The sequence below is a fragment of the Schistocerca cancellata genome, chromosome 7 (genome assembly GCF_023864275.1).
Source record: "Schistocerca cancellata isolate TAMUIC-IGC-003103 chromosome 7, iqSchCanc2.1, whole genome shotgun sequence".
NCBI lineage: Eukaryota > Metazoa > Arthropoda > Insecta > Orthoptera > Acrididae > Schistocerca > Schistocerca cancellata.
In genome coordinates this window covers 587,671,643-587,685,044 of record NC_064632.1, presented here as the reverse complement: position 1 = coordinate 587,685,044, position 13,402 = coordinate 587,671,643, and the positions used below count along the sequence as shown (strand labels likewise).

At 38.2% G+C, this 13,402-nt stretch overlaps 1 protein-coding gene across 3 annotated transcripts in view; it reads left to right on the top strand.

Annotated features, from left to right (window-relative positions):
* The window catches only part of LOC126092069 (intraflagellar transport protein 57 homolog), a 181,548-nt gene extending 173,959 nt beyond the window's left edge, over positions 1 to 7,589 (top strand). For all 3 annotated transcript variants that reach the window (XM_049907486.1, XM_049907485.1, XM_049907483.1), the window contains exon 9: positions 7,227 to 7,589. In XM_049907486.1, coding sequence (XP_049763443.1) covers positions 7,227 to 7,378 — 152 coding nt within the window. In that variant the 3' untranslated portion in view covers positions 7,379 to 7,589. The remainder of the gene's footprint in view (positions 1 to 7,226) is intronic.
* Positions 7,590 to 13,402: the final 5,813 nt, after the last annotated feature.

The following is a 13,402-nucleotide window of genomic DNA, read 5'->3' as shown; positions in this document are numbered from 1 at the left end:
ATGTCTCACCGTGTTGTCCAAAAGACAAAAGTCTTAGCCGATTATGCATATTTTTCTTCAGATGCAGTGCACCTAAAGTACCTGTACACTAAATATGTATTCAGCAGAAGCAAGTTGTGAGAATACTGTCTAAAGTAAATACCCATATATCTCACAGAAATGTTTTTAAGGATCTAAAATATTTTTATATTCATGCCCCAATACATTTATGTCTTAATGGTTTTTGTTGCTGATCTCATTAGTGCTGATGGTGAGGGTCTTGATGTGAAACACAAATGGCAGTGACCACAACAAGTAAATGCTTTAATGTAATTTCACAACTAGCATACAAAAAACTCTCTGTGATCAGTGAATTGTTGTCTGTTGTATAGTAGTATATGTAATTGCAATATAGTTTGATGTAAATACTCATAATAGTTTGGTCTGTTCATCTACAAAGTATTGTGAAGACTCATATGTTTTTCCAAGTTGCATAATATCTCGACGATTAATTAAAATTACAATATGAGATAGTCAGTGTTGGTTAAGTAGAATCAAATAAATTAAATACAGTATTTATGAAACCCATACCAAGGTGTGCTGGCTGAGCCGCATACAAACTAAAGGGTTACGTATGCTATGGAATACAAATAGTCAATGTAAGACTAATATCTCCAGGAAATGCACAGTTGGCTATAAGTGTGGGTTATTTAACCAGTCAGTGCAGGAAAAACTTGGAAACATACCCAGGTAGCAATCACTCAAGGGCAACAAACACACTTCAGAGGCAGCTTAATACATTAAGTTTTTGTTTCATTTACTTATTTTCATTTAATATTCATTGCAATATATTATGATTTCCATACGTACGAATGAACCCCGCAACACTTTGCAACTGCTAAATATATGTGAGAATTGGATATATGTCTTAATCTCCTTTTTTCCCCTCTCTCTATCCCTGTCCTTTGGTCATCCCCTCCTCCTCCCCCGTCTCTGTTCATCATTTTCCCCTGCTCCTTGTAAACCTCTTATCCCACACTCTCCCTATCCATCTTCTCCTTCCTCATCTCTCTGTCCATATGCTTCTTCTCCCTTATTATATACATTTCCTCTCCCCTGCTCTCTCTGTCTCCTCCTCCCCCTCTCTCTAACTTTATTTATTGTTATTGCAAACCCTGACCTTATTTATTGTTATTGCAAATGGTACCTTGATTCAAAGTAGAAGTCAGAATGAATGTGTAAATTGGTTATGATCATAGGGTATGAGAGAGACCTTTCCATCTACAGGATCTCTGAAGATAGTAGCTTTAATGCCAGTCTTTCACATGGTTATCATCTACGAACAGGCAGGATTATAAAGTTAGCCATAAACACAATTTTCCTGTTTTCTATTAAAAATGACTGCAAAAAGGAAAACAAAACCACACATTTTCACAGCACAGCTCAGCCAGTTTAGCAGAAAGTGTTTATTATATAACATGTCTGCATCTCCACAGTTTAGGTTGTGTGTTGTCTGTCTCTCAATCAGTCAGTAAGTCAGTCAGTTAGTTGAGAATGGATTCAGTCAACAAAATCTTTCCTTGAATTTGTGTGAACTGAAACAAAACAATTTCAGGAAGATCCAGAATTTATTGAAATGAAATGAAATAAATCGGAATTTGTTGTCCCAGAGTCATAATGTGTCATGCTTGAGAAATCCTTATTTGACTTGCTTCCAGACACTTTCTAAGCTCTTCATGAGTGTTGTTGACTCGATGATCATGTACTTTGCTTGTGTTGCACGTACACTGACTGGTATTTTGACACCTCCCTGCTCAATTGTGGCATTTTTTCCAAAGTGATAAACCACAAACTGAAATCAATTGAATCTTTGCAACACAACAAATTACCATGAACTCAATTCAGTCTTTGAAACACACCAAAGATATGACCACCACTTATAACACAATGAAATAGTGCTTTCAGTTGTATTGTTTATTGCAAAAATCAATATTCAATGCGACATTTGTTGTTGTTATGAAAAGATGTAAGAGCAGAACTGTCAAACTGAAAGTCAATTTATTTTTATATTTATTGTTATGAAGAAATGAGAGCAGAACTATCAAATCGGCCATCACATTTTTTTCATAGAGATTTTCATACTAAAATACCATCCAGATTTCTGATTCTTCTGGCAAATTTTCCAAAAATTTTCTTTCATACAAACCTTGTCCTGACAATTATGGACACAGCAACAAAAAATCAGCCAAATTGGTTGAGCCATTATCAAATGATGGTCTTTAATACCTTTGGCAACTAATTTTATTTATATAGGTTTTTGTTAAGTTATATTGTGTAAATTAATATCTTAATTGTTGCAATATTAGAGTTAAGATTTTTATTAAAAAAAGTTCCATCGTGTAGAGAATTTTCAGTGTAATTAATGTATTGTATGATCTGATAGACAACCAGGAGGGTACTTTTTCAGAATGCAATAAATAAATATTTTTAAATATGCTGATGCATGGAGTTAAATCTGTCTCTGATGAGGACCATCAGGATTTTGAGATCAGATATTTTAATTAGATGTTCCATCAGAATATTTATAGTGAATCGGATATTCAGTAAGCCATTTCTAACAGATAAAACATGGAGATACTCAACAATCATAAGATAATCAGTCTACAGCACGTCATCCCTGGGTCCTGGGCAGACAAGGTCTTCAATTCATTTGCCAACTGTCCAAGAATACATTGGTCAGTCCAAGAATACATTGGTCAGTCTATATGTATGATTTCAGAATGTTGCACAGAGCACAGTCACTACAATAAATGTTCTACAAATTTGCTGTTACTGAGCAAGGCCTCATAAATAAACATTTAGTTATGTCTGACAAATTGAAAATCGTATTCCTTGCACCTGTCTTTTGTGATCCTGTCATCAAAGAAGCCATTGACGTCAGAGTATACAACATGAATTGGCGGCTACATCTGTAGCGGTGAACGGAAACTGTTGCTTTATGCTGAAGATAGTACAGAGAAATAAGCTGTCTAATTGAATCAGTATTGTTAATAAGGCTCCTCTGTCATAGACAGTGACATCCAGTAGCATATGGAATTTCTGTGACTCATGACAGTTCCTTGACATAATTAGGCCAAGGTGGTTAGAGTAAAGGGGAGATGGCATCAGGTGAAGTTTGTCCACCATCTTGGTAAGTCTTAGAAACATGCTTCTCTGATAAATCCCCATGTGTTAATGCTTTGAATTGCCAGTCAGTTCTGAGAATGTACTTCGAAACAACATACTTTACTGGATGAATACTCATCCTCAGACAGTTGAAAATTATAATTTTTTAATGCCAGTTCTCACTTTTTGAGCATGATGTACATTGTGGCAAAACAACCAACTTTGTTATTCCTGTTTTAAGTGAAATCGAAGAGCAGTGCTGCAGTATGAATACTTCATTAAGACTCACCAATATGGCAGAGGCTGGCTTCACTTTTTCAGCTTAAGGGAATTCCCTATATTTTAACCTCCTTGAATTATGCCAAAAGGTATCCAGATGTAAAGGGAATAACATGAACTTACCTTTTATGACCTATCACTTTTATCTCTCTCCCTCGTCTCTTTTGTAGATGTAGCAGATTATTCATCTGTCTGTATCTTAGCATCAGTCTTCTCAGGATAATGAACTGTCTTTTTCTGATCCAAAATTGCTTTGGAGGTATTCTGATTTTTCTTTAACACTCAAGGGGTTGCGTCAGTTTTTGTAACATCAGTGGTCATATGACTGACTTGTCAACCAGCCATTGTGTTTTTTGGAGGATTGAAAAAAACCGACTTAATATCCTTGGTATTGAAAAATTAAATTTTATTTTACTTTTTTATACATTATATAAATAAATATTTTAATATTTGTTCAAAATATGTAGCTATGAAATCTAATTAAAGTATCCTAATCTTTTATTTAACAATATATTTCTAACACACACACAAATCATATATCAACTTGGCCTGTATTTTCTTCTCAGTACACTATACTCATACAGTACCTAGTGTATTATATTCTCAGCTTTTTATTACAAATGGTGATATCGGTATTATGTAAAAACAGAGTTTACTTATCCTGTTCCTGCAGCTCCTTCACAGTGTTAGATGCACACTTTTCACAGACAGTGGAAGAATGCTTTTTGAATACAAACATCTTACACTGACAACAAATTGTGGTAACAATATTCTTTTCTCTGCCACTCAGAATGCAGTGACAGTTCTTTTTGTTTGGAGGCTCTTCCGGTTCTCAAGATTCTTTGAATTTATAAAATGCCAAAAAACTTTGGTATCATTTGGAAGCATCAGAATCTAGTATCTTGTAATTAAATGAGCTTTCATAAGTTGTTGAGTCAACTGTTTCAAAACTATCCTCCTTGGTTGTCTGGCGTTTTCTGCATTGGACTGAAACAATATTTGGGCATTGATCCTAGTGATATTTAGTAAAGCAAACCATATAGTCTTGTTATTCAAGCCACAGAGTATTTACTGCATATTGGGTGAACTGTGTCAACTCCTTCCTTTGAGCCTTCACTGTGCATGGTGCTAAGCAGAACAACACTTTTTTTAGGGGGGGGGGGGGGGGGGGGCACATATGACACCATTGTGATATCTTCCTGGTATCTGAACAGTGAAGAGCCAATATTCCTGGATTTCAATGGCAGGAATTTCCATTTTATTTTTCTTCTGAGCTCCAAAGCAAATGATGTGTTTCTGCAGAAGTGAAAACTATCAATGGATATCTGGTATACCGATTATCAAAAGTAAGATTCCGATTGGCACCATTCAAAGTTTCTGCCAGTTGATGCACAATATCGCATGGTTTATTTAACACCTTTTAAGGGTCATGTTGTTGTATTCTATAATATAGCACAGTTGATGCCGTAAAAAATGTTTTGCCATCAAAAATAGCAAAGAATTTCAAGCCATATATGGCTGGTTTGTTGGGTATATATTGAACGAATGTACGGGTGTCAGCATCTCATCTATGGTTACTAACTCTCCCAAACTATAGGATTCCATTCAGTCTGTGACAAAATTATCAAAATATCATGTGGCTACTGCTAATGTATGCTTTTAACACCTTTGTGTTCTTTTCAACTAATTTATAATCAAATCACACACTTAAGAGGAGAAATAAAAACTGTCTATACAGTATATAATGTATGAGAATCATCATACCATTTTCATCATTACTCCAAAGTTTCTCAACATTTCTTTTACTTCTGCCCTTCAAGCCAGTCAAACTAAGGATTCAAATGAGAGCTGTATCTCTTCACTAGAACTTTTCTTTACATCCCTCACTCTAGAATAGTTGTTTTGTGATATCAGGTTTCTAATATGCGAGTCAGGGTATTCCACAAGTGACTCAATCATGTCCTAAATAGCAATATTGTTGAATGTTGTCACTTCTAGGAAGAATATTTATTATATTTTTCGAGGGCATTTTTACTCTCTTTGTGAACAAAAAACACAAATAAAATCATAATTTTTGTCATATCTTCCTCTCTTTCTTCTTCTTCTTCTTCTTCTTCTTCTTCTTTCCTCCTCCTTGTACATGACATTGCATTTCGTCTTCTTTGAAATGTATATCTCCATTTCCCTCATTTTCTGATACACTGTTGTGTTTGCTAATTAGTAGTTGTTCTACCTCCCTGTCAGACCACTCAAATTCAGAATATTTGCTGTCAGTGGAAACTTCATTTAAAACCCTTTCAGTTTGCACCTTTGACAACCCTTTTTTGGAAAGGGCCCTAAAAATATAAATAAAAAGGAAACATAAACCTGTAAAAACAGTGGTGTAAATAATTAAAATAAAAAACATTACCAATTGCATGACTGGCTCTGTACACCAAATAGAGTGCAGACAAAGATAAGCTGCACTTATTGGCAGTGTGTGGTCACTACGAACCCATCAGCAATGCAGCAAATGGACAGAGGTTCAGTTTGAAGATAGGTAGAACTGCCGGATGTGCAACAATGGGTAATTTGAATTCAGAGCAAAATAACAAATTCTGGTTGACTCATTCGACCAGTGCAACCATTCGAAGTTGATTTTAATCTAGTAAGTCTCCAGTTTTTTGGTTTTATTCTTTTATATATTATTCTGGTTAGCAGTTTACAAGAATGCCTAGTTGACTAATCGTCTGATAATGTTTACATTTTGTGGTAATGTGATGATATGCTTTTCTGGAAATCTGATGGCTGATCACCCATTTAATAAGTACTTGTTCCGCAGCTCAAATAATCTTCTTGTTTCTACACTTCTACAGATTTCACTACCTCTAGAAAGTGTGTCGTCACCTCCTGCTACCTTGTGTGATTTCAGTCCACAGTGCCCTACTGGATCACCTATTTCTTCCACATCACCTGTCTCCTCCCCAACCATACTCCATGATAATTGCTCTTTGCTGTACAGGCTTTTGATGTAATCCTGTCATCTTTTTGCCCATACTTATGTGGTTCATAGATGTTTGAATCTAAAATCCATAGGGTAACACCTTTACATTTCATGTCCCATAAATTACATTTAATCATCCCATATACCACATTGATTGTTTTGCAGTCATATCTTTCCCAGTATTTTTACAAATAGGTTAAGAAATAAGGGTAACAATTCACCAAATAGTTGAGGCATGGATTAGTCAATAGGCATGTAAATAAGACTTACGATATTGCTAGTTTCCATACATATCTTTTTTCAGAGCTATTAGCAAATAGTTCCCCTCTTTGTTTTAATTGTGAGAAATTTACAACTAGTAATATACATGCAAAATCAGAATGCAGTGAGATTGCATAAACTGTGTTTTGTGTAATATTAGGTGCTGTTAAGTTGTTCTTTCACATAGTGAACAAGATTTCAGTTCTATGCATTTACCATTGGAGTTGTTTGTGGGCACATAGAAAATATTTGACAGAGTTGTGACTACATTTTGTTAATAAGAAACAACTATTAAGGTTTGCATCTTATGCTTAGACTGAACTAACAGAAGACTTATAGTAAAATAGAACAAACAATAACAAGCACTGTTCCAGGGCTAACTTTCAGTATCTGAATCCAGTAATAATTCGGAACATAATAACATACAAAGCATGTCAGTGATATGGACTAAAGTATTAATTTTTCATGTAAATCTGCACTTTTCTTCATTAATTACTGTTCGGCTGCTCAAAATATACTTGTTTTTTGGATACTGTTTTTGATGGTTTATTTTTTTCAGCGCCATTGGTGAACATAAAAAAGGCCATTACCAAGGTTAAGAGTGAAATAACATCAATGGATGTGCGAATTGGAGTATTGGAGAATAGCTTGCTACAAGCCAGACTGCGGGACAAGAGCCAGCTGCAACAAGACATGAATACACCTGCCTAGTACACTGTGGTAAAGTCTGTACCAGCAGATTAAGTGGTGCATTTTCAAACTGTACAAGTAAAAAGTTTTCCAAGATATTCAAAATTCTTGATACAACGTGAGTGGTCACTTCTTGTGATATGGGAATCTGAAATCTATTTACTTGGAATTATTGAAATATTTTACTGCTGTATATAAGAGTTAAATAATTTTTAGCAGAATTGAAGTTGTTGGTTCGTTATGTAAATCCTAAATACAAAAGTATAATAAATCAGTATTAAAAGAATTTGGAGAAGTATATCTGTTCTACTAGTTACTGATGGAAATTGCAGTATTCTACAAATCTAGCAATGATATGCAGGTCTGTATAGCCCGTTATCAACACAGTGGAGAGATACTGTGTGTCGCTGCACATCCACCGCAGTGCGTCAACCGTAAGAAGTCACATGACTGCCAGCACTCCCTGTAACAACTCAGCTGCAACTTGAGAGCCAGTCCTGTACTCCACTACACTCGTTTGTATACCTGATACCTGTCATGCTTTGGGCTCATATTGGGACTGTGCTTTAAATGATGATAGTGCTCACTCATATCAATCCAGTTATTAATTCAGCCGACATCTTTTCAGGAAGAATAGTAACTACACACAAATAGGTACACATATAATATTAAAATCACTTTAATGGCCACACAGCCGAGAAGTTCCATAAAAAGTCAAAGTACATTCCCAGTCTCAGTCTGATTAGGTACTGAGAATCCCAAGAGTGGAGTGAAGTGAGCACATAAACAAATCAAAACAGAATCTGAGTGAGTGCCCTCTGCTTTGGGGTTATATCATGTAGATTACTAGTTACTTTCTTCAGGTGGCCCTGTCCATTGTCCGCATGTGCTGACCTTGAAGCGATGCTGCCTTTGATGTTTGGTCATGCTGCCACCTGGTGGCCAGATGTATGCCACCAGGCTCTGGTATGGGCGAAATGAATTGTAATGAGATGAGCTAGCGCCTTGCTTGTGTGTTTATTCTTATTGAAGGGGCAGTGAAGTCATGTTATTGTACTGTGCCACTCTGTATTTGAATCCTACTACACTGCACCTGTGTCCAAGTGTGTATTGGACTAGGACTGTTCAGCCTTACTACAGTGCGAGTGTATCCAACCGTGTACTAGACATGGGCTGTTCAATTCTTGGATTTAGTACCAGTGTTCAATAGTTTGGTTGTCTTGATTCTGCTAGGCTTTCCTCTCCATTCTGTGTTCACATTTCTCAGCAGTGGCGAGTTCTTAGCAATGCTCTCTCTTCTTTACAGTTTGGGCAGTCCATTGATGGGGTATTCCAATGTGCATTCTCTTCGTAGCCATTGTTGGTCTGCAAATTCCTTGTGTTCCTGTGTTTGTTCAGGTTCTAGTTCACTTGCAGTGTAATCTCAATCACCAGAGATATCATTGGCTTCAGTCCTCAAATTCAGGGGTCAAACAATTCACGACCTGCAGCAGAGCACTATTCAGCGCACTCAGATTCTTCAGGGTCCTCCCCCTCCTTGCAGCATTCGGACAAGCAACCAGGAATTTTATGCGTGGCAAGCTGAGCCTCCTACCGTGAAGCTTGTTTACAATGTTGCCGGGATGTGCTACATGCCATTCCTACTCACAGGCTCAAATGCCAAAAGTCCCACTGGTAACAGCCCAGACCTCCATTGTGACACCATCGGACTCCAACCCACACATTGTCAGCCCTCTCAACATCAGTCCGGCCAGCACCAGCTCTGCAGCAGCTGGCCTGTCTTATGCACTGTCTTACCAGCACTGTGGCAGGCAGCCTTCCAGTCATCACTGTCACTATGACAGCTGGCCCTCCTGATGCCAACCCTGGCTGTTGCCACTGCTGTTCTCGTGGCCACATCCACCTCAGTGCGGTCTCCTCCACAGCTGTTGCTTGTCCTGTCATGGCTGGACCTGGTGCTGTTCTTGGCCATTCCCACCTCTGCTGCCATTATCATGACTGCATGTGGCTGGCTGTGCAACCTCCTCTGCAGTTGTTGCCGGTCTCTGCTGTGGCCAGCCCTCTTGACGCCATTCCCAGCAGTCGCCAGCACTGCGCCATCATCATCATCATCATCATCATCATCATCATCTAGTGGCTGTTCAGTGCCACATTCCCTGGGTGTTGCACTTCACTGAACATCTCTCCTAATGGTGAGGGTAGCTGGGTCCCTTTATATTTGGGCACCACACTTGTTGATGTGCTGAGCAGGTCGGGTAAGGCTCCTGCTTTATCTTCAGAGGTGGTTTGTCAACAGAAGAGTCACTGAGCTCTTTGCTGCCAAGTCGCCTGCAGCCGCCACAGCACCTGTGAGCACAAGCCATTGTCAACGCGTGGTGTGCAGGTCACTGAATACAGCACTACAGTCGCTGGCACCTATTTGTGTCCATGTTGTCAAGTGTCCTTGTGACACCAGACCTGTATTTGTTTCTGCTGACGGGTACTTAGGTCATCGCTCAGCTCCTCAATGACCAGTCCAGCTCATTACTAATTGTCAGTCGCCCTCAGATATATGCTTCGGCCCACAATTGCCGCTGCTGCTGCTACCCATCAGTGTTGTCTTGTGCCTTCACCTGGATCACAGCTGCTGCTCACCCTTGGCCGCCCTGGAAGGCTGTTCTTCGCTGGGCCTATTCCTCGACTTCCCACGAGGTCACAGCGTCACGGGACTGCGTCACTACGACTCTGCAGCACCTCCTTGCTCATTGCCACTACTGACAATTGTGGACTTCGTCATAGTGGACACTCACTACCCTTTGTCACAAAAGGACATTGCAATTGTACTTGTTTGTGAACTTTTGTTCCATAAAGCTGTACTGAATTATTTTATGGTTAATAAGAAAACAGTTGTTATTACATTATGTGCACATCAATCACTACCTTAGTACACCTATTTGCTAAGGACATTTCACCTGTTATGGGGAAGTTTATTAGAGATATCATATAGGAAAGTGAGATACCATTTCTCATTTTTAAAAGTACTTGCTGCTAATATCAATAATATTTACTATGTTTTGAATCTCAATTCATGAAAATGTCAAAATATATGACAATCTGTGCCTTTCAAGCTTTGTTAGATCTTTAACAAGAATTTTCAAAATTATTTGCACTCATATTTGTTTTGACTTGTTCATACATGGTGCACATCTTATTCCCTCAGTGATCCCCACAAATTTTTTGGGCCCACCCAGGTCCTTATCTGCGTAGGAATGGACTTTAGCCTAAATTGGATATATTAATGGACTCATCTTATAGGACCAATCATACACAGTACTTTTGCTTCACTTTCAGTGCTTATTCTGGAAGGTAATAGAAAATTATCTCTGTGTGATGATCTTAGACCTACAATGACCCGTGGTAAATTCGTACCTTATACCTAATACAGAGCACATTTTTGCCGGGTATCACCAGTGAACCAGCAATTTAGCAAAGTTTTCTGGAACTGTTAATTCAGCCCCTGCCATTCTGTGCAAATTACTTGGATAACGTACAAAAACTATGTGCCAAGAAAACTTGCAAAATTTTGTGACTTTAATTTAGCACAGGTTTTGGTGACAAGAAACAGCTGCTACTACATCCACAGCTACACTTCACACACACAGCCTGCAAACCATTGGCTGAGAGTACTCAACATGGTACCACATATTAGGATTTTTTCCCATTCCAATTGCGTATGGAGGGCCGGGAGAATCACTGCCTCTGTGTGTTCTGTAATTAGCCTAATTCTGTCTTCACAGTCCCTATGTGAGAAATGTGTTGGGGGATGATGAATATCTCTAGATTCTTCACTTAATCCTGGTTCTTGAAATTTTGTAAATAGGTCCTTGCAGGATAATTTCCATCCTTTTTCAAGAGTCTGCCAATTCAGGCTTTACAACTCTGACTCCTGTGAGCCAAAGAAACTTATGACCATATTTTTTGTCATTTGGATTCGACACCTTGCACAGACATGGACATGTCAAATGCTGCAGGTCGCCGTCATAAGGGGAGCCTCCATTAAGATATGTATGTCACACGATGCGACACACTGGTGACGGTATACCATTGAGTTTGTGGCCTAGGTTCACTGTGTGGCTCACTTCTTACTGTACTTTGTAGCTGTTTCTATTGCACCACTGCACAACCAAGTTGACAATTTGTTTCCAGTCTCCCATGGTTGATGATTGAGAACTGTTGTATTGCTACACTGAGTTCACTATATTCTGGACTTGTTAATGTTTTTTTCACTTTGTGAACTCAGTTTATTCCAGACTTATAGAACTGTGTGTTAATTTTCCTGTGGTCCACGTACCCTTTCGGGGAAGTCGATAAACAGTATCTGCCTGCACCACAAAGGATACAAAAATATTTGCTGCCCTTCTTTGTATAATTGCAGTATCCCCTGTTAATTCTATTTAATAAGACTTCGACATATTTGACCAGTATCTAACACTGGACGCACAAATGATTTGCAAGCAGTCCCCTTTGTGGACTGACAGCATTTTTCCACTATTCTGCCAATGAACTGTAGTCTACCTTACATACGACTGAGCTTATGTAATCAACACATTTCATATTCCTACAAATAGTTATGCCCAGGTATTTCTGTGAGTTGACTATTTCTAACTGTGAATCATTGGTATTGTAGTCATAGAACACAACATTATTTTATTTTTATTTATTTATTTATTTATTTATTTATTTTTTCGTTTTGCAAAGTGCATAATTTTACATTACTGTAGAATGGAAGCAAGTTGCCAATCTTTACACCACTTTTAAATTTTATCAAGATACAACTAAATATTTCTGCAACATTTTTTAGGCAGTAGTTTACTATAGATACCTGAATCATCTGTAAATAGTCTGAAGTTGCTATTAATATTGTCTGCAAGGTCATCAGTATACAACATGAACAACAAGGGTCCAAACACACTTCCCTGGGGCATGCCTGAAGTTACTCTATTTCTGTTGATGACTCTCCATCCAAGATAGCATGCTGCATCCTGGCTACCAAGAAATCCTCAACCCGTTTACAAATTTTGTTTGCTACCCCATATAATTTTACTTTGGTTAAAGAGGTGTGCTACTAAGTCAGATGCTGTTTGGAAGTTAATAAATATTATATCTCCCTGATTTCCTTGATCCGTGGCTTCCACGATGTCATGTGAGTAAGGTGCAATTTGGGTTTCGTGTGAGAAATGTTTTTTTTAATATGTGCTGGTTGGGATGGAGGACATCATACTGTTCAAGATACCTAACTAGCTTAAGTTTAGCAAGATGCAAGATCCCAGGAAGACACAAGCAGCAGTTGTCCAGTGCTACCCTTCTGGAGGCAGAAGTAAGTCGACATTGTGCTGTCACTGTGGCTCTCACCTCAATGGCTAGAGATACCCTGCATGCATAAAGCCCTACAATGAATTCACCACAACTTCTCTTTCTCTCTCACCCCCCACCCACCCAAAATCCCCAAGGTAGAATTGAATATTTTTTGCAGCTTTTTTCATACAGTTTATTATTTTGGTCCAGAAGACTTTGTTTTGTCATACAGTGTGCACACATATTTTCAACTGAATAAAAGTGCCTATTTGGCATGCATGGAGTTTCACCAAACTGGTGCTGCATGTTGTGCTGCAGAGAAGCATATTGCTGGAGCAGATGTTTGGAGCACATGTAGCTGTGAGCCCCAGATGGTGCCATTACGTTTACATATAATGTTGTTCTCCTGGCAGATACTTTTAACTTCGTTTCTTGCCAGTGATTTTTGAATGTGAGACTACGTGCAATTTTACTCGCAGGTATTTTGGAATATTTGTGTAACTATTTGCATTATTGTTTGTCATGAATTTGTGGTCCCATGAATGGTTTCTACTATAATTGATAACCAATTGTGTAAAGTTAACACAAATGCTCTGTTTGAAATACTAGATAAAGACAGTGGCTGAGTAGTGTAAGAGAAAGAGCAGTAGCTTTTTCAGTGTAGCTATTTGTCTCGTAATACACACAAATAAAAACACCGATGAACCAAAA